The 21,774-nt window shown below is 44.3% G+C and overlaps 1 protein-coding gene across 2 annotated transcripts in view; it reads right to left on the minus strand.

Moving 5' to 3' along the window:
• Positions 1-313: 313 nt before the first annotated feature.
• traf4a (tnf receptor-associated factor 4a) overlaps positions 314-21,774 on the minus strand; it is a 30,331-nt gene continuing 8,870 nt past the window's right edge. The window contains exons 1-7 of one of the 2 annotated variants that reach the window (XM_053872825.1): positions 19,438-21,282; positions 9,497-9,548; positions 7,035-7,139; positions 6,784-6,945; positions 5,792-5,953; positions 4,994-5,149; positions 314-3,640 (exon numbers count right to left, since the gene is read on the minus strand). In XM_053872825.1, the coding sequence (XP_053728800.1) occupies positions 3,008-3,640; positions 4,994-5,149; positions 5,792-5,953; positions 6,784-6,945; positions 7,035-7,139; positions 9,497-9,548; positions 19,438-19,526 (1,359 nt within the window). In that variant the 5' untranslated portion in view covers positions 19,527-21,282 and the 3' untranslated portion in view covers positions 314-3,007. Of the gene's footprint in view, positions 3,641-4,993; positions 5,150-5,791; positions 5,954-6,783; positions 6,946-7,034; positions 7,140-9,496; positions 9,549-19,437; positions 21,283-21,774 lie in introns of those variants that run through there. The other variant, XM_053872824.1, reaches the window with a different exon arrangement.

A 21,774-nucleotide genomic window follows, 5' to 3' on the forward strand; every position in this document is an offset into this window, starting at 1 on the left:
AACATTCCTAATACGATAAGTTAGCAGGAAGTCAAAATGGCGGCACATAGAGAGGCGAAATTGTAACTTTTTATCTGCTGTAAATGTATATTGAAAGCAAAGAAAGATTTAGATGCCGCCATCCATTGGATGCTTCATAACGCCATCATCGCTAACTATCGTGTTCCCAAACTTTCCCTCACATAAAACCTGGGCTCTATTGTCGGAAGTTCAGAGTTTTCAACTCGACTCTATAAACACACATTTACACTATAGCACACAGGTCAGCTATGGCGTGAGAGTTGGACCAAGAAGGTTGAGAGTGAGAGCGTACTATAATATATGGTACTTTATTTCAGTTAAGAAATTGACAAGCACTCATCAAGCAACATATTAAAACATTTGTGCCATCAGTGCAAAACCCACGACAGCTCCTTAAATTAAATACTATAAAGAGGAAATAATACAGAGTATGTGAGGCTCAAACCACACGGACAAACATATTATCCAAATGTCAAAGGGTCTTAAATTCCCCCAAAAGTCTAACCCCGACTCTCCAACAGAAAAGTGTTTGTATACAAAACAGCCAAGATTTTTTTTTGTTGTTGTTGTTGAAAAATACAGAGTCTTACAAAAATCTGCTTCAGTTCTTTGAATCACTGTAAAATATCAGCTGGCATTATGACGACAAATCAGGAGCATGAAGAGTAAGAAAAGAGAGAATGTGCTTCTGTGGTTTGTACATTAGTATTCACATATGAGTCCACTGTTGGAACAGTTTTCGTCCTCTCCGATATCGAAGCCGATGATTGACAGCGGTGACCATGGTAACAGCAAAAGGTGCCGACAGTCCCGAAAGTCTCCGGCTTTGTAAAACAAAACTCTTCACAGCCGAGTGATGATCCAAAACATAGTCTTTGTAGGTGACGTTCACATTTTCTCAATACAAAAACAAAATTATAAAAGCACTCTCTCTTGACATTTTGTCAGTTGTCAAAAGTTGCCCGAAAATGGGAGAGGAATTCAAGAAAACAGGTTACAGTACAAAGTGTGGTCCACGTGGTATCACATGAAGCATGCAAGTGTTTGTTGACCTGCCTCCGAAACCGCCACACCCTCATGCAAGGACAGACTGTATAAAAAGGCCACATGGCTTTTCCTTCACTATTAAATGCACGTTTGCTCCGACGAGTCTGACTGGCCTTTTTGCTCATTGGACCTCTAAGACAAGGTGCTTTTTGTTCTGCTCTGAAGGCCTCACCAGGCCGAGAGTGTTTGCGGATGACGCTGTAATCCCCCTAAAAGCTACACCTCAACACGCCTCAGATTTCAACGTATTAGGGCCACACATTTGATCGTTTTTGGTTTTGATGATTCAGCTAGTCCTAATACGAAACCGAACTGAACAGATAATGCAACAGTGACCCTCCACAAACAACACTTTACATGTCATTATTTCAATACATTTACTGTTTCTGAGGCTGCATCTGTACACCAAGACTAGATGACTTTGGAATAGAATCCAGTGGACAGCAGAAAAGAGGAGTTAGTGCAGCTGCTAATTTAGCATGTTAGCTTTCATGGATATATTTATTCATACGTATAACTGGTGAATGAGCTGCAATAACAGAAGGAAAAAGCTAGCTTTTGTGATTTTTTTGAGTCATGGAAATTAGATTCCTCATTTCAAACATACTGCTTATGCACTGTTAGCATTCAAGGTAGCGTAATAGAACAAAAAAAGTCCTCGATAAAACTGCTAAATAATCATCGTCGACTTCATTAATGAACCAAAATCAGAGTAGATTTCATTTTTAATCACCTCTTTATTGCAGTTTTCTATTTTATGTCTGAGAGTCAGAAGCAGTTGAGTTAGCTTAACAGCTAATTTAACTCCTTATCTTCAGCGTTGAGCGTTGTTAGCGTTCAAGCTAGTTCTTGGGAACGATTTGTTTTTGGTGAGCAGGCAAACGTAAATGCTAACAAGCTAACTAGCGACGGAAGAGGAGCAGCGTCTTGATAAACATATATGTAATAAACAACTTTATCTATATGAGCATTATTAGCATATACGATGATCAAAAATAACTGAAAAATAATCTGTAGTAAATGCTTTTTAAAAATTTTGATGAGATATGTTAACTACTTTAGAAAACTGTTGTGATGCGTCGATGTTTTTAGCAAAACAAGACTTCCTTTTGTACAGGCATCAGGCAAGTTTAACAAGCTCGGAGTGGATTTACAGGAAGAGAATTGAACTCCCAACGTTAAAGGATTTGGGAATAAAAAGCTGATAGGTCAATTACCTTCTGTGCAGGTGAAGTCCCAGATGAGTTCACATGCCAATACATTGCGTGTGCGTTTCTTTTGAGATTTTATTGGCGATTGTTTTGCCATTAAACATTATAAATTAAGATGAAACATTAAAGAGGGTGGGGGTTCATGAGGTGTGACCCTAATACAGGTTAAAACTTTTCATCACATAGTTGGAACGAGTGAAGATCGGAGTGTTGCGTTCGCTGCTGTACACACAGGAAGACTCTCACAAAAAGGTTTCGTTTGCTGATACCGTCGAGGGAACGATGGGATTTGAATGCGTGAGCACATTCAACAAAAGGCAGTCAGGTCAAGCTGGACTCCCTCTTCTGCAGATCAAAACTTTCACTCCGGTCCAAGTGCAGAGGCTCCGCGAAGCCCGTCGCCCTTATTCCTATCCAACCTTTCACGACTGTACTGTGTCAAATACAACAAAATATAACTTAAGATAAACTCTCTAGGCACTGTTTGATTTCCAAGGCTTATTTGTCGTAGACTGTGATAAACATCCGATTAAAAAAAGAAACAATAAGAAAAACACAGAGTGATGGTTTTGCAGACCAAACACTTCCTCCTCTGATACATCGACCTTGTCAGCTCACACAGCCAAACAGACTCGCGTCCAACTCGGTGGTGGAGAGGCTGCAGGGTATGTAAAGGGAGAGTAATGTTCAAGTGTCACTTCCTCGCCATGTTGAGAAAAAGAAGGGTCCTAAGCCATGATCTTCTGGGGAATCTCTATGGAAGCCTTGATGAAGATGCAGTTGTCTCGGATGTAGTTCCGCTTCTTGATCTCCTCGTGCGAGATGAACTTTGGGTAGCCGAAGCCGAGGGTGCTCTCGTCCAGCGAGTTGCGGCTGCTGCTGGGCTTTTGGAAGTTCTTCCAGTTGGGATCCGGATTGAAGGTCTCGGTGATGTGCTGCGGTTTAGAAAGCGAGGGGTCGCTCTGGTCCAGGATGGAGAAAGTCACCTTGTAGGAGAAGGGCCACTCCAACAGGTTGTCGTACTCCCCAGGCAGCACTCGGATGTAAACGGAGAGGTGCGACCCCTCGCCGCTGCCGTTGCCGTTGAGAAAGGCCGACACCTGCAGCTTGTAGCCGTAGCGGTGCGTGTAGAACGGCGGGCTGAAGAACTCGTGGTTGCTTCTCAGTTTGGCTTCCTGAAGCTTGCGCGAGTAGTCGTTGAGTTTCCAGATGAGGACGCCATCGTGGCTGACCGACAGCTCTTCCATCTCCCGCCGCAGCTCCAGGATCTCCTGCCGCTGGCGTCCCACCAGGTTGCACATCATGGTCAGGTGAGACTTGGTGGTGTCCTCCAGGTGACGACCGATGGCCAGTTTGGGACACTGGATGAGAAACAGAGCCAGGAACCACGATTATGGCTGCACTTGAATGAAGTAACATGTGGCATTGATCAATCTAGCGTCAACAGACCTACCATCCTCTTGACAGTGCTACCTTTTTACGTACACATGCTCAGTAAACATTCGTACTCCATGCACTACATAAGTAAACTGCCTTTGAGCTTAACACCCGTGCGAGAAACACCATTTTATAGGTTACAACCAGTGAAGGAGACACAAACATTTACGAAAGCTACAATAACAAATCACTCTGTAAAGCTCCACTGTGTAGAAACAAATATCCCGTGGCTATCACAACCTGGCTGGGTAAGAAAATAGTGTTACGCTCAAATATCGCCATACTTGCTGGTGCAATACTCTCACAATATTTTAAGTACATCAGATTTTTATTAAATTAATGCTTGGGTTCGTATTTCGAGTTCACCAAAGCTTCCAACCACTAGTCGGCAGCAAGTAACTCAACCCTCATGAATCTGAAGAGCCTTACCAGCGGCATTCGAAAGGGAGAACAGAAAAAGTCATGTCATTTTGAAAGATGTGACAGTCAAAGTACTATGGAACACTACAAGCCTACAAACCCACTGCACCAATGTAGCGTACAGCTAACGTACAACAACTGGAAGCTACTCTGAAAACAATTTTTGGCACTGTTTTACAAATATTACAATATATTGTTGTCACAGTACCTCAATATATTAGCATACATGACATCATCACTCCTGTATCGAGATAAGTTTTGCATCTGCCAAAACACAGTGGTGGATCACAGACTGTGATTAAAGCACTGGACGTAAAAATGAGGTCAACAGATAATATTACTTTGATGTTCAACCTGCAGATTCACCAACGTTTCCTCCACATGTGGCGCTCTGTGATTCCAGCATCCCAACACACGCACATGGGATTTGACAATAACCATATTCACAGCCTTTGGGTGGAGGTTTACTGCTACTTACTTTAATTTGAAGATGAGGTCAGAAGCGGTTACTGCGTGTTTATACCCAGCGCCCTGAGCTCGGTTCAAATCGTAAATCCTTATTTAACCGGACATGCCAAACCTGGGGCACTACTGTAATGTCACACAACACAACAGAGCATATTCAAGCTCTAGGTTGTGCTAACATCAGATTTTCACATCAGGTTTGAGAGCAGATATTGTCAGCCATTATTCATTTGAACTTGAGGACGATGGCTGCCAAAAGTATTTGCTAGCCAAGAGTAGATATCCGTCCATGCACACGTAACTCACAACAAAACAAGAACTACTTTGCGATATAAAGTAACGCTAGAGTGTAAGTTGGGGCTTTAATTTGCCAATGCGGCTTGAAAACGTACCCGGTGTTTGCAGCCGGCGTCTTTGAAAGGGCACAGAACAAGCGCGCTGCCACAGTTGTCTTTCACGTGATTGGCCAGATCTTCCCTGGCGATGTTCGGTGTGCCGCACTGGTTTGGGCACTGGACTGGGAACCGGGGGCAGTGGTACTGGTGGTTCTGTGAAAGAAAATGTTTGTGAGTCAAATCATACGAATAATATATTCCAAAATTTATTCAAGAATTTCAATTGATGTTGCAATAAAATTGCTAAAAAAAAGAAGCAGTTATTTGTTAAAAAATGTCGTTGAGCATCATCAAAAATCAGAGTTCAAATTACACATTCTTGCATAACAGAAAATAACAGAAGGTCAATTACAATGTGACCTTCTCATTATAAATACTATCAAAGAAAGGATGAGCGGGTCGCTTCACCCCTTTGTGTGTTCTATAGTGTCTGGGCCAGTTGTCGGTTGCCAGGCAACAGAAGTCGCTCTTTGTGACATGAGGGTCAGCACAGACACTTCTGTGACGCAAATCTCAAACCCTCCACGGACTTGCTCTCTCCCCATTTCAGGAAAAAAACTTCACACGAATACAAAAAAAAAAAGCTGTGCTGACGGTCAAGTTACAGGCTCATCTTTTCATAGGCTGATAGCAGAAGCCACAGCAGGAGCAGCCCAACCTGCTCGCTGATACATCCTGGCACATTAATGATGGATGACGGCAAAATGACACCTGCGCTGCGGGATATGACTCATCCTTTAGCCGGATCATGCCAGATGTTGCACAAGAAATGTAAAAAATGAAAGTAAACAGTACCTGGATGGTGTCGAAGACAAACTCCTTGCCGCAGTACTTGCAGGGTTGTGTGCGTTTGGGACACTCGGCCATGCTGTGTTGGGACAGGAGGCGCCGCATCATCCTCGCCCCACATTTGTTCTCGCAGTACACGCTCTCTTGGGGGCAAACGCCCTGGTGGTTCTGAAACACAGGGGGTGATAACAGCTCACAACGGGCTCTGTGGAGTCAGATCCGGCATCCATGATGTTTTCACTTAGTAGAGATATGATGCATAAATGAAATATATATTTTTGAGATAGACTTTGATATCACACTGATGACAGGCATTAAAACTGTCTCAGATGCACACAAGTCGGTGTATTTATTTTTAAATGCTGTCACCGCATAGCAACGTAGCATGCTAACTTCAGTAAGTGGAAGCATCAGACAGGAGGTGAGTGACTTTTGTCATCACTGCTCTTCTCTTTTACACTTTGGAGGGTGTGTTAAGTTCAGTAAAGCTGAAGTGTAGCTTAAACCCCCCTAAAACTGAATTTACAAATTGAAAATGAATTGAGCTAAAATGCTAATGCTAAGTGTCGTTTTATGCTAAAAGCCATTATTTATAAGTCATTAAACAAGTCAATAATATTTATCCATGTTATGAGATGGATTTATTGCAGGACTTCCAAAATGCATCACTTCATATTTGCTTTAAATTATGGAGCTTTTTTTCGCAGAAGAGTCGTTCACAGTGATGGAATAAAAAGCAGAGTGTAGTTCCGAGCGTGGCTCACAGCCGGTGTGTGCACAGAGGGGGAGCACATGGTCCAGAGTAAACAGAGGAGGGGCCGGCTGGCAATAATAACAGAGGTGCAGCAGCGAGCAAAACACTCGCTCAGAGACTCGCGCTCAACGCCGTCAACCGCGACACGTGCTCTCACAAACACGTCTTTCTCAGGGGCGTGAAAAACCATCGCCCAGGTTGTTTACTGGAAACCAGTCGACGGTGGAAAGCGGCTTTTGTTTACCTCGTATGCTTCGCCTGTGAACTCGCTGCCGCAAAACTCGCACTTGACCTTGCGCTTGGGGCAATCGTGCTGCAGATGGTCGGGCAGGTCGCGACGCGTCAGCTTGACGGAGCAGCGGTTGGGGCAGGGGATCACGTTGAAGGCGCAGGTGGAAAAGTGTCCCTGAGGGGGGGGCGACAGAAAGGGATGAGAACGCGTATGACACGGAAAATATGTGAGCATTATGGTAGTGTTGAGGGTCATACACTGACCTGCAGCTGCTTCATCTGTCCAGTCCAGCGGCAGCCCTCTTCACTGTGGATGCACCGGATGGGCAGCGCCAAGATCTGCTGCTCCAGTTCAGGGTCTGGGTAGATCTGAGGATGTAAAGCCGGAGTGTCAAATGTATATATATGTATATATATATATATATACTATCCCACATAGCCTTCAAAGAAGACTGTGTGTGATGCTACATTAGCACAAAAGGCTAAAAACAGCTAACAATTTAAGCAAACCACAGGTATTTAAGGCTCCTGTGGGCCACATGAAATCACATGGCGGGCCAGATTTGGCCCCCAGACCTTGAGTTTGACACATGGTTTGCATTTGGTAGAGTGAGCTAAGCAGTGGGAAACTGACTCGCTAGCATGTTGGTCTCAAAAACTTGATGACTTAATGAGTTTGTGCCAATTTAAATATTTTAAGCAGCTCTAGCGTGCTGTCCTTATTAGCTTGACGCAGGAAAATGGGGCAACGCTCCATCCGCAGAGTGGCTGCTGTGATAACGTGTCTGTCCATGACACCACTGGACCTCAGAGGGACCGACAAAGAGAGGCGACGCAAAGCTAAAGATTTACTCCGGTCCAGCGAGTCTGAGCGATGGAGTCAGATTTAGAGCCAAAGACAACAACAAATTCCCCAATAGTGCTCCGTCCTGAGGATTTACAGCTCCGCTCCATCCCCCCACGCCGCCTGCCACAAGAGCAGCGCGCTGGCCAAACGAGAAAAGTCACTTCCTCAGAATGTCACAACAGCCCTCTAAACAAATACGAGCTCTGAAACTGCTCACGTGCTGCTGCATGGAACTTGGCAGCCAATGTCGCGACAGGAAAGTTCGCTCTGAGGAAAACAAACAGTAAAGACGGTGATAATGCTTCAGTGACAGCAGACGTTTCTGCACCATAATCAAATTCTTGGAGGGGAAAATCCTCTCAAGCCAAGAGAAACACACTCGCATTGTTCCAGTCTTGGAATCTGCGGGGGGACGGCAGTAACGACCTTTTAATAACTTAGTCCCGGGCAGATCAGGGAGGGTTAAGCTCTTCGGAGCTCTAATTTGAGAGTCTGCTATAGCCATTGTTGCTCACAGTGGCAACAGTATGAGTTGAGGTTGAGTCGGGATGACTGCCATCACATGAGTGTAAAGGAATTGGAAGTTTATCAGAAATTATTAAATTATGTACTAAATAAAGGAGCAATTTTCAAGCCAATTTCTGAGGTCGCGTGAGAAGTGCTCTGTTTGTCAGTGTTGTAGTCAGCGCCACTTCTGTTGTGTGCCTTTCCCACCTTCACCTAAGACCATAAACCCGGGGTCATGACCAAAACAACCAAATAAAACATCCATATGGCCACAATGAGGTGGGACCCTTCGTCGGAAAACTACAACAGATACTCTCAGTACACTGGCATTATAAATGGAGTGATGCACTGTAAGCCGTGGTGTATGCCAGCTAGGATATTTTGAAGTAAAATCTTCACTATTTTCAATATTCTGATGACCCAAATTACCAGGAAATCCTCCTGAATACGACGCTGCTAACAGAATAAAAGCAGATTTACTGTCTCTCAATTTACATGAACAACGCTCTGCTCTTATTTTAAAGCGAGTCCTGGGCGCTAGCAAGTACAAGGCGCATCACTTCAGCTCGACAGCAGACCACCAACACTGTGTCATTACAGGCGACTGAGGGACTTGGTAAATAACAAGGTCTGACAGGTGGACCACCAGCAACTCTTTCCCGTGAGGAGACCCGGCCATTGTAACCGACTTCAGGTTAATGATTGTGTGGCTAACAGCAACAATGGTGAATTAGCTACAGCTTCTGCCCGCTGACTGTTATCAGCGGCCGACAAAAGAGTCCTCAGACTCTGAGATGATCATTTTACTGTCCATTGGTTCTTTAAAAGTCTCTCATGTGTAGCTCACAATTAGCCTTCTAATCCTTGCGTCGCTCTGCTCTGGTTTCGCCATGAGAGTCGTCATGTGTGACCGCGACTGACACAGTTAGCTACTATCTCTTCAACCCCCTCGGGCTCAATCTGACTAACCGCCCCTGAAAAAGCACAAAGAGCAAAGGCCCACTGGTTTAATTTAGCTCCGGTTCGGGCAAGAAACTGTTCCACACGTGTTATTTTGGGTCAAGATAAGTTATGTTTTTCCTCCTGTGAAAGAGTTTTTTTTTTATTGTTGCCACAATTTCTATCTATTTTCATTTTTGAAACCTTTCAGTCGAGCAGAATGTCGTTGATGTTGTTATGTCACATTCTGTTGAAGATCAGATCTTTCCAAGAAGTTTTTACTCAGTCCAGAAAAACTTTTCTTGTCATCCTTGTTTGGGATTTTTATGTTCCAGAGTCATGGCGCATTTGATTAAAAAAAAAGATGTCATTTGAAAGCTTGAGGAGGGCAACATATTGTTTACAGATAAGACAACAAACAAGCGTGTGGTACCTTGGCGTAGTCCAGTGGCAGCTGGTCCTCTGGACACTTGAACACTCCCTCACTGCAAGAAAAAAAACATTCACACCATTAAAATACAGTTTACATAGAACAAAACTGACCAGTCACCATGAAAATAACATCCTTCCTCTTCATACCGTACAAGTTGTTTTTGACGTCTCAAAACAAGTGAACGTGTACACACCCATATGACACTTCATCATTATCGTTTCACTTCAAAAACAAGTCAAGGCTTGTCCCAACACTTCTGACGCACACACGCAGTTTTGCACTTCTACCAGCAACACACTCTTCCTCTTTGCCACTGTCACAACAGTGTCAGCCTTGTTAGCTAATGCTAATCTCAAAATTTCCAAGCTTCAGATCTGTCTGCTAAAAGCTAAGCTAAAATACCAAACCAAAACAATGGTTTCCTGTTCATCATCAAAGGATAACATTCTTATTTACCATAAGATTTTTTTTGTTAATTTGCATCAAGATCAAGTAAAACGTTTTCAGAAAACCTATCTCCTTTTGCTCGCGACGCCAGAGTTGTGTTCCTTCCGATGTTTCTCCAGCCAGGTGCGAACACAACACTGTTGTTTCACATGTTGCACCAGAAAAGTCTGGTTTTGGGAACAACCCAGTACAAATGTGTCAGCTGACTGGGACGTCTCCTCCAAACTCTACTGCTGCTCTGATGCTTATGAAATATTCACTCCTGTAAATAATAGAAGTGGCAGCCATGTGGAACGACGGAACGAATCTGGAGCGAAATCCCGCACACACTTAAAAAAAGAAACCGAAAATGTGAATCTCTTAACTTTTAAAGGCAGAAGCGCAGATTTGTCCCACGGCATGTATTATTTATTATACATCAAGTCATCAAACATCAATTAACAACGGAAACACATTTAAAAAGTCATCAAGAAATTTGTAGATTTCAAGGTGAATATGTCACTATCAGCAGGAAGTTACCATGTTTTCATGTGTAGCATTGTGCACAAACAACAGTGAGTGAGGAAAACACAGGAGTGGTGGCTCCGAAACTGTAATCTGAGCTGCAGCGTGACCGAACCTTAACTGCCTCCTGACGTTTTTGTTTGCTACTCAGCGCTTCAGTTTGGTTTGTCTGTGAGTCACCTGACCTCCAGGAGGCATAGTGACATGTGACAGGACAGCAGTGCTCCTCACCCAGCAGCTGTGTTGCAGGATGGAGGTGGGGGGGAGTAATGCATGACGAGACAGCAGTAATTCTCCTCCATTAAGGTCACTGTGTCAGCAGGGAGCTGGAGACCAATTAACAAGCCACAAAGGGCTGTAAAAGAGGGCCAATCGATTAGAGCCTGTCGCTGTCCCGTGTGTAGCGTGAAATCATTTACAGTACTCATCGCTATCGCTGAGGAGGAAGAAGTTTCGAGAGTGGCTGACTGTCCCGCAGCCGCGCAGCGGGGAGAAATAGGAAGCGACAGTTTCTCATTCTGGAAACAAAATAGTGATGCGAGCGCAGGGAGGGGGACAGCCAGAGGCCTCGGCGAGAACGGTCATCTGACACACAGAGAGGTGGACAGGCGAAAAGAGCCGAGTCACAGACTGTCAGGATGATTCCTCTTCTGGCAGCAGAGAAGCTCCCGGAGCCACACAATCGAGCACCCGGGCTTCGGCGCTGGATTCTCATGTCTCCTTTGTGACTGCATATTAGAAGAGAAAGGTAGGTCACGGAGAAGCTCCAGTTCAAGTCGAGAGAATCGACACTGCAACTTCTCAGGCCCAGCTTGCATTTGCATGGCGAACGTGAGAGCGACAAACAATATCTGCTGCTTCTAGCTTATACAGGTGATGATGTAACAATCTAAAGACTTCTCCACAAGAATAACACAAGCTCGCTCTTCTTTTGTCACTTCCACTGCTGCGACACTTACATTTGCACTGATGGTTCGGGCCGGGTAAACATAGGATCCAGACAGTGGGGTGTCACCGGGGAGCAGCTCAGTCGCGGACAGTTTGCAGTATAATACAATCACCTCATTAAAATTTCATCCCCTACTTGGAGCGGGAGAGCCGACGCGCCTCTACAGCTGCTCAGCCCACTTTGAGATTCACCGTCAAACACGCACATTATGAAAAAAAAAAAAACACCGTCACTGCCCCCCACAATCCCCCACTCCTCTAATGGCTAATTGGTCCTCCCACCCCACCCCTGTCTCCTTCCATTCTTCAAATCAGCTCTTCAGGCTGAGATTAAAAAAGCATTCATTCAGCCCGATGCTAGCACGAGCTCGGTCACAGCGTGCACAGGCAGACGGAGACAAGAACAAATCCCTCAGGTTTAATCTCACCGGTGCACAAGAGGGGGAGTGCTGAAGTGACTGTAGGCCTCGGACAGCTCCAGAAACTTGCTCTTAACGCAAGATAGAAAAGTAAACTTTGTCGATAATGAAGTGTCTAAGGACAACGGTGGTTACTGTGAGAGGGAGGCAGACATCAGGTGGGTAATTCCACAGAGAAATAGAAGGGAGTCGGCCATGTTTAACCAGAGTCCAGTGTTCCGATCAGGTTGTTGAATTTTACGGACAAATATGGCGTGAACTGACTGTTAAGCCGTGAGGACAAAGGGATACATAACAAACACCAAACAAGTTCTTGGCCTCACTGAAGATCAAACTTACAAATAACTGCATAACAAAACACTTCCCTTAGGACTCAATTGACTGTGTTCCATCACAAGTGCTGATACCCAGGAAGCTAAGGTGTTTCCTCCACGAGCTGAAATCACCACCAGCTTGCAAGTCAAAGCCGTTTTATCTTCTCATTTTATAGCTGGGATTAACTTTTCCACAAACAAACAAAACCTTAAATTCCAGCAGTGCCCGCACTAAAGGCTTTCACAACCGCAAACAAAGCCAAAGTCCCCGCGTCTCTGCTCAGGAAGCCTTTAAAGAGCTGCTACAGTACATCAATCTGGTTGGAGACCAGAAGAGCCCATGTTTACGTGACAAACCCTTCTTTTGTGGTATAATTTCAGGATTTTTTTTGCTTCAGAGACTGACATATTTGGGCTGACATTAAATACAGTGGCTGCTTCTTACATTTAGTAGCGATTTAATGGAGTTTAAAAATATCTTAAGCGGTGTCTCGCCGCAGTTATTTGATTTCTAGTAGATGTAAAAAGCAGCTGCCAGTCAGCCGCCTGCAATTTCAAGGCGTTCAGCTTTCTCTCTATGCGACTGGAATGAACTTTTGTTTTAAGGACCTCTTGCAATTCACCTTAAAAACCCTCCAGTTTCGAGGAGAAGGCGTTTAACTGAAGAGCCTCCACCTCTCATCCTCATGATTAACTGGCTTATCTCACTTAGTGGGCGTTGACTGAAAAGGCCCCTGAAATGAGGTCAAATGTCAGGCTGAAGCTGAGTACCTGAGAGAAACCTGATCCACCTCCAGGACTAGATCCTCATGCAGCGGCATCTCTCACCGCGACAGGTGGAGGCACTGACAATAATAACAGTGCTGCTGCTGCGGCGGCTACTTGAGAAGGATTTAATACCTGCGAGGTAAGCAGGCTGCGTCTGCACTTTCCAGAGATTATGTAAAGACCCTCCGAAGCTCCAGGTGTCACTTGACTCATTTTTGATTATCTATAAATTCATTTAGGAAGCGAGGCGCTCAACGTCGGGCTCTCTTTCGGAAACACCATTTTCACGCCCGTCCAGACTTAAAGATGCATGTAAAATCCCATCCGACGTGCTGCGCTGGTCAGTCACTCACTGGCAGCTGTTACGTGCCCGGCAACAATAGTCTGCAGGTCGTCACCATCGCACAGATAAATCGCATCTGGCTCAGTGTGAAACAAATGGGTCAGTTCAGATTCCAAATGTGGAGCAGGATGGTACGTTTCCTGAGTTTAAAAAAATCTACTTTGCAGCTTTGCCAAACGGCGGCAGAATGATGCAAGTGGAAGAAAGGCACTACTACTACTCGAGCTGTGTGTGTGTGTGAGTGTGGGAGGAAGTCTGGCCCAATTCCCTGGCTTCATCTCCACAACTCTCTCCATCATGCTCGCCAAGACACAGCCTGGACCAAGATAGAAACATTTACAGTCCGTTTTACTACGAGCTACATGAAACTAAGATAACCGAGGATGGATTCTTTTTTTTTAACAACACAGCAACTGCTGCACCTGAGGTCGTGCTAATGCATGATGTCACCACTTATGTAACAAAAGATACGGTTTACTAGTTACAGCTGAGATGTATGTGTATCTTCCTAATTTAAACTCTCTTTAACTTGTGTATTAGGGCAAAATTACCAGCCTAAATATGATGTTTATCAGTTAATTTACCATTTATTTTGTAAACAATTGTCCCTTTAGTTTTAGATCCCATTTGAAATAATTCTGCATTTTTAAAGATTTATTTCAAATTATTAAATTTATAATTAAAAAAATGTACCCTAGTTTTTAATTTTAATAGTCTTTACATTGTATCTATACTGTAATTAAATAATACCAGTATATAATTAATAAATCAATGTAATATTATTTTTATTTAAATTCAAATATAGTAATCGATTTTTTTTCTTTTATTAAATTAGAAAAAAACAGGCAAAAAAGTTGGGAAATAATTTAATAGGAAATAAAAATAAAATAAATAAAAACAAAGATATATAGAAATAGTTTAAGTACCACAAACAAACTGAAATAATCAACAATATCAAAAAAGCATTTGAAAAATACATTTAAAAATAACTATTTGTGCAAATAAAAGATTTTAAAATAATAATAATAATAACAGACGTCATTGAAATGGCAAAAAACACAATGCAATCAAAACATCTTCATGAGTTAGCCAAAAAATAACGGCAGCACTAGTGACTCAAACATGAGTTTGACTGACGATAAGTTTGTTTCCTCCATCACTCCCATGTCTACAAGCAGATGGGTATTTCCTGTCAGCAAAGCATGATTTGCCTGAAAAACCAGGAGAGCTTGTGGAGGCCAACAGTCTCTTTGAATTTGCGCACAATTAGATGATGATCCACGCGGGCGCCAGAGGTGCAGCTTATTAGAAAGGCAGCGTGATAGAGGATGAGGGGAAGCTCCACAAAGAGAGGAGGAGAGGAAGAGGAAGGAAGATGCAGCGGGAGGGTCAGACGGAGAAGGAGCAGCCATCTGCAGGCAGAAGCCTGCGGGATACGATAATCTATTCTTAAGTGTGTGAGGAGGGGAGAAGACTTACAAGAGTTTATAATCCCTGGCTGCAGAGAAGGGAGAGCAGGTTGGAGGCTGGGGGAGGCGGGGAGGGGTGTTGAGCTGAAATCAACTTTATAATCAACGGCGCATACCTCAACGTGCGGCGGCTTTACCTCACGCTGGGGACATCCACGACCCTTTGTTTTTCTCAGGTAGCTGGGACGCCAGGACACGTACCATGAATGTGCTAAGTTGAATATGCTAACACTTACACAGACCTATTGAGATGTCACTGGCTTTTGCACCGACTGTCCTGAACAAATTTTGCAAATAAAAACTGCCTTACAATAACAAATGCATCTTGTGTTTACAGTTTTTTCAATAGGATGGTAGACGCCAACAACCTCCTCAACCTAAATGTAGGTGCGATGGCCTTCAAAACCTCAGACCGGACAACAGCAAGGCAGTTCTCAGTTGCATGTCCAAGCAGAAACAACACCTCAAAATAGACCCGCAATTATTCCGCCTCACTTGTTTACACTGACCGTGACAACGGCGGCCTGAACTGGCCTCGCCGCGTAATTTTACACAGCGAGACGATGTTCTGCATCAGCGCCGCTGACAAGTAAACACACTGGTGGGATAATTACGCCGCTTCCCTCCGTGCAAGAGACGAACACACCTTCGGATTCAATGCGCAGAATGTAGCAGCTTGAAGAGACAGGTTTCCAATGATTGTAGCCTTTGATGCCGGCGTCGCGAACCCATACTGCTTATTTAATTAAAACCTCTTCTATTGTAGTGACCATACTAATTCGCGCTTAGCTTGTTCGCTTGAATCAGCTCAATAAATAGTATAGATCAAAATTTAATGTACTGCTTACTCCAAGACACCAAAACTGGAACTAGCCATTACTCTACAAAACTACAAATAAAGTTACATTTTATCTTATTGGAGTCTGGTTTAAAAAGTTATTGAACTGTTTTATTGCGACTTTATGCAGAAAAAGGTTTTATGCAGGTTAGCTGTTTGTTTCTAGATTCATGTTGCATAAGTGGCTTCACAGAGATCAAACATGACAGTTATTATCAGAATTTGATCATTGTCAACACTTAGTCACCACTTTTACCAAGATTGTAACACACAAATTGAAACATAGCTCAACTAGCATGTGAGCTAGCACTCTCTGATGGCAATGGTTAGGAGCGTGGCGGTTCACAAGAGGAAACACGACACAAAATACAAAAAAATATTCATTAATATGACTAATTATTGCGATAAAATTTTGAAGAAATGATACCACAGTAGAAGAAATAGATGTAAGTGACTCACTTTACACACTTGATGAGTTGAGGGTCAGTTAGCATATGCTGCTCAAAGTATAAACCTTCTTTCAAGCCTTTCAAGACACTTTCTGACCCTATTGTGGAAATAAGCAAACAAGTTTCTGCAGAGTCAGGAAGTATATTTCTTTAAATTGATATAGACTTCCTCCCTGTTTTGCAAGTCTATAGCTGCTCAGGTTATTTCCTTTGGAGCTGCGCAGGCAAACAAATGCATAAAGCAAAGAGTTGTTTCAGAATTCTGGAGGATCTTTTGTTTTCCAGGTCGATTTCATCCAGCTAGATTATATGGCTGTGTGCAGGAGGAACAGGAAAATCAATCCACTTTCATTAACTGCTGCTGATCTGGGAGAAGGTGGGGACGAAGGGGGGGGGGTTTGATACGGGAAATCTGCCCCATCAATTGTGCGGGCAGCAGCGCTCCTGCATGCATGAGTGCAGCCACCCTCACCCACACAGGAAGAGAAGACCACCACTAAAGAGACGCGCCCACATGTGTGAGGACCGGCACATGAAAGCGGAGAAAGCTCAACGTTTGATCTGGTTGAAGGACGGTTTGTGGAGGACTGCACTTTGAGATCAATGAGATCCAGAGCTTTAACATGTCGCACACGTGAGAATCACCTACCAGTCAGAGGAAAAGTGCTAAAGCTGCTATTAAGGCTGCAGTAGGTGTGAAGCACTTCACTCTCCATTTTACTAGCCAACGTCACTTATCTGACAAATCCTGCTGAAGAACAAGAGGCGGATCAACCAAATGGAGGTGCTTTCATGCTATAAATGCCTCCAGACGTGTGTAAACTTTAACTGTTTTAATCACAGATGGCCGATCTAAATTTAGCTCAGCTTCAGAGGCCACTTCTCTGCTGCTACGGCGGCGGCGGCGGCGACTGGCTTCAAGGATCGGCGGCACTGCCACGCTAATCCTCTGGAATGCTAGCGCTGGCGGTCGGAGCGGTGCTGAGATCGCCAGGCCTGTTAAAAGCAGAGCTGTGTGCCAACTAGATGCACGTTTCATTAAAAACAGCTCCCTCGTTCTCCAACGGCATCATGACTCAGGAGCCCATTGTTCTGGACGAGCGATGTGGTATAGAAGCGCTGACACAGTTCTGGTGCTGAGACTGTGACAGAATGTAGGCTATGCAGTTTCACTTCTGCCATCATCAAAAACTGACTTGAAAAGCCCTGAAGGCTGCGCCCACACAACGCTAAACGTTTTTGGTACCTGTCTCAGACACACGGCTCTATATTGTGCCTCCCAAAGAACTATATTTAGATTACATTCGCCAGGTATCCTGGTTCAGAAATGCAATGTCAAAATGAACAAGAGATAGTATGAGACATATCTCAATATTTAGCAGCCGAGTAGCTTTAAAATACATATCAATTCAAGTTTATCATAGAAGAATGTTGCATTGCTTCATTGTTTACTTGCCACACATCGAAGAAACAGATTTATTGAAGGATTTGGCAGGATTGTGTATTCTATCTTGCATGCTAAACCCCTTGCGTTTGACAAATGTGCACCTAATTCAGATTATTTCCACTCATTTAAGACATCAATTTGTCTTTAAATGAAAGTGGTTGAGTCAGATGTTAGACCATTGAAGCCACCTGCGCCTGCCATAGAAGCCTTCACGTAGCATTTGGATACTTGGGATAGAAAAGAAAAACATCTACAGCCATACTATATCATATATTATATTATATTATACTATATTTTAGTTAGGTACTTTAGTTCTTTATCTGTGGGGCCTCTGACATATATAAAAAAATTGCTTATTCTTTTGAAATTAAAGGACTGTGGCTCCCTTTATAATTGGCGCATCACTTCCACTTGCCCGTCTAAAACGATGACACTCACTTTGCCGTGTCACCGATTACCAACCACTTTAATCCATTATCTCGCCATTTTACTGTCCAGTTGCTTCAACCAGCAAGTTGGGCAACATGTAATTTACCGAGGAGCGACAGGTCCAGCCCGAGACGTCAATAGGGAACACTTTAGTTTCATGATCTCACTACACATGGGAGCTAATTAAATGTAGCTTCCACGTGCGCTCATAACTCATGTTTTTATAGATAAGCAGACACCAAACGGCCTCATTTATGACATCATCTCGAATCAGTCCCAGGCCATTAAAAGCCCTAGCGTCAGTGCGGGCATTTATGACGGCATTAAACAAAGATCTTAAACGCTAACAGCGCAATGATCGCTGCTAGCCCAAACAGACACCTCCATTTCTTCCCTCTCTGCATCTCAGAAGAAGCGAGCGCAGCAGGTGGGCAGAGCAGATAATCCCCCCCGACCAGAAAAATCTTACAGGCAACAGATCTTTTAATGAACCTGAACCCGTTTACCCCGCGCGCTGGAGGCCGCTAGCCTCGCGGAAACGACTCAGAGGACTCCAGCTTTTAGGTATTTAAGAGGAGAAAACAGTTCATGACTAACTTGCTGATGGACAACCAGTCTTGTTCTGGCTGGGCATTTCAGCCTCCTGACCACGTGAGAATTGAGGAGTGGGCAGACCATTAGCAGCTTTATTTTAGGCCGGTCCCTGAAGAACACCCGCTCCAAATGTGCAAGGTCCGTGGTGATGCAGCTACTAATGAGCAAGAGTCGGTGGATCTCTCCGGATCATTCATCGTGACTAGAAGTTTACAGAGTGATAAAAGCAGAGACTAAGAGGAGGTCACAACGTGGGGGCTTGTTTGGTTAAACAGATCCAAGTTTGACCCAAAACTAGTCGCAGACACGTCATTCAAGATCGATTTTTCTGTTCTCAAGCGTTGAGACGCCCTAAACTGACACCCTGTTTTTTTCCAATCAGTTCCCTACGACAGATTTGGCCGCATGTGGCTCTTTCCGCAGTTTCATGCAGCTCATTTGCCGCTGAACTGGCTGCGATTTTGGCCAAGTTGCTATTGAGATGATCGTTTATACAGGAAATAAGACAAAAAAGTAAGATCTATATAAACATGACTGGGGCGACATTATTGGTAGCATGAGCCACGCAAAAAATACAAAAGTAAAAAAAAAGTAAAATGAACAGCGCACACATTTCTGGCTACGCCACTTGATATTTTGAGGAGGATTACAGTAAAATGTATGAATTTTAAAAATACATGAACAAGAGACATACGGCGGACGAGAACCAGCAACCTTGTGACACACGGGGATGTGCTTTAACCACAATACTGCCTCTAAGTCACGTGACCAGCTGTTCAGGTGAGCCTTACAGCCTTCCATATTTGTAGGACGTGGCTCTTTTCAGCAACACAGTAAAACAATGTGGCTCTTAGCTCTTAGGATGAAATTGAAATTTATCAACTCTGATGCCATATTTGGTCCGCATCTCAGGAGTCCCGACATCGTCCGCCTATCTTCCCTTGGAGGGGACGCCCTGTGTCAAAGTCTTACCTTAAAGCCTGCAAAGTCAAAGCAGAATCTTTTTTGTCTTGCTTGTGAGTTAACTTTAAACTAGATGAAGGCCAGCTCGGGGACGTCATGTTGACAGCTGCTATTGGCACCGTGTCAACAAAGGCAGGATTATAAAGTAAAAAAAAATCTTGAAAAAAATTATATATTTCTAATCAGCAACATTTAGTCTCATGTATTTAAAAAAAACATTCTGATTTTTACTGGCCTTTTTTCACACTCATTTTTCAGTCACAGTAGTTGCCACTTCTTGCCTTTTTTTATCATTAAATAGTACTCACAATAGTATCACTTCGATAAAAATGTCCTCCAACAGAGCATCAGATCACCAAACGTGTAGATGAACTGCGTGTCATAAGTAGCTTGTCTGTTGAAGGCAAAATGGTTTTTTAGATGTAGGGCCTTGTTGCCACGACGCTCCGTAGCTAAGATGACTCTCCCAATCCAGCTCCCAGTACAATGACCTTTTGGGGAATATGATTATGAAAAATGCCAGAGCTGGAGATTCAAACGAAGACTCTTGAGGTTTGGCCCCAAATCCACGCATCCAACACGTCCAAGTCTTGAACGTCATTCACATCTTCCGCCTCATGACACTTCCCATGTGCACGTCTTTGGAAATTAACATCCATGAGCAGCAGACCACGTGCCAAAGAGATGTCAAGCGCGATTATGAACACTGACACACATAAAATCACGTCGTTGCTTCCTCAGTTCAGACCATGTGGGATGAAAGCTCGCCAAGTTCTCACTGTTGGAATGACTTAAACCGACCTCTGCTCGTGTGTTTGTTTACATCCGTCACTGTCAGGGGTTTCTCTGACGTAGCTGCGCTGATCCTGGTTTGAAATATTGAACACTGCTGTCATGATCATGTCAGCATAAATCCAAATGGATCTTTGTTATATAATGAAAGTGCCGCTTCCAGCTCAGATGCACGAGCATCCAACAGAAAGCTCCTTTTCCCCGAGTCGTCAGTAAGCTGATTCAGGTCTGAGAGGTAACACACATCGCTGGCAGTGACAATTTTAGGTCCTGTGCTTTTGTGTCCATGGAAACTGGGAGGGACGACGAGGGCTTTTTAGGTGTGTGTGTATCAGAGAGTGAGAGACAGTTGGCGGGCCACACAGACACAAGCGCCGCTGCTATTATCCGCAGCTATAATCACACCTCCTGCACGATTTGGTTTTCATATCCCCCTGGATCTGTCTGCGAGGGGGACGTGTGCAGATAAGGTTGAGAATAAACCAGCCCTCGGACCATACGTGCCTGCATATGACTGCTCCTCCTGCCGACGTCCACTCGTCTGCCGCGTGGACGCGGGCTCTTTGTTCCGAGAGGCTGACGTCAAATCACCGCCTTTGTTTCAATGGCGCCTCACTAGCACTATTGTTCATCTACGAGCAATGCTTCAACCTGCTTCTGTTGCCAGGAGCAACAATGAGATAAAGGACAACAAGTTTCTCGAACCAGAACAGATGCTGCCTCATTTACATGCATGCTAAAAGCAAAATAAAGTTTTACAGCGTTGATGAAGAAGAAGCAATGTGTGGTAGTTCTAGGGGCATCACAACAACTCATGTGTCTGGTCTGCCTGAATGAGCCCGAAGATAAATCCCCAAAACAACTTGGGCTGAAAGAGCCATCTGGATGTCCACCTGACTGAGCAACTTTCCTTCCCAGGATCAATAGTTTGCCTGTTCGGCGGGAGGAAGACGTCTCAGCGAGTTTACGCCGTGTTGACACATGTGAAAATGAGCTGTGAGCGAGTTCCCCAGACACGACACAAGGGAGTTAGTATAGTGGACTGACTCATTGAGCTGTTTGGTTAAAGGACCGCCAGAGTAAACAGACGAGCTGATGAGAGGAAGACAGAGGAGTCTCGGCGGAAAGAGGAGCTGCGGCGCTGAAAGCAGCGGAAAGGCCGAGGGCGACTGGGCGATGACCTTCACACTGATGAGGCCCGCCGGAGAAAGGACGATAATTCACACAGCGTCCGCTCCCACTGAAGGGCTTAACTGCTTCGCTGACACCTGTTCGGCTCCACAGAGGAGCCTTTCACTGGAGACAGGTGGCCGCGCGACGCCCGCTTCCCCGCGCTCACAGCTGCCATCCTCTCAGACCGGACACTGATTCCTCACGCGCCTATCTAACACAGAGGTCAGGCTGATGCCCCGCTAACACTGACCAACACAAACATGCTTTCAAATGAGATTCACAACAGCAAACAAGACATCGTGTTGATCTCTGCTCAGGCTAATGTGTCATGTATTCATAATCGGCTGGCTGGCTTTATGAGTGAGCGACAGTAGCTAGCAA

This window comes from Synchiropus splendidus, chromosome 8 (assembly GCF_027744825.2).
Source record: "Synchiropus splendidus isolate RoL2022-P1 chromosome 8, RoL_Sspl_1.0, whole genome shotgun sequence".
Lineage (NCBI taxonomy): Eukaryota > Metazoa > Chordata > Actinopteri > Syngnathiformes > Callionymidae > Synchiropus > Synchiropus splendidus.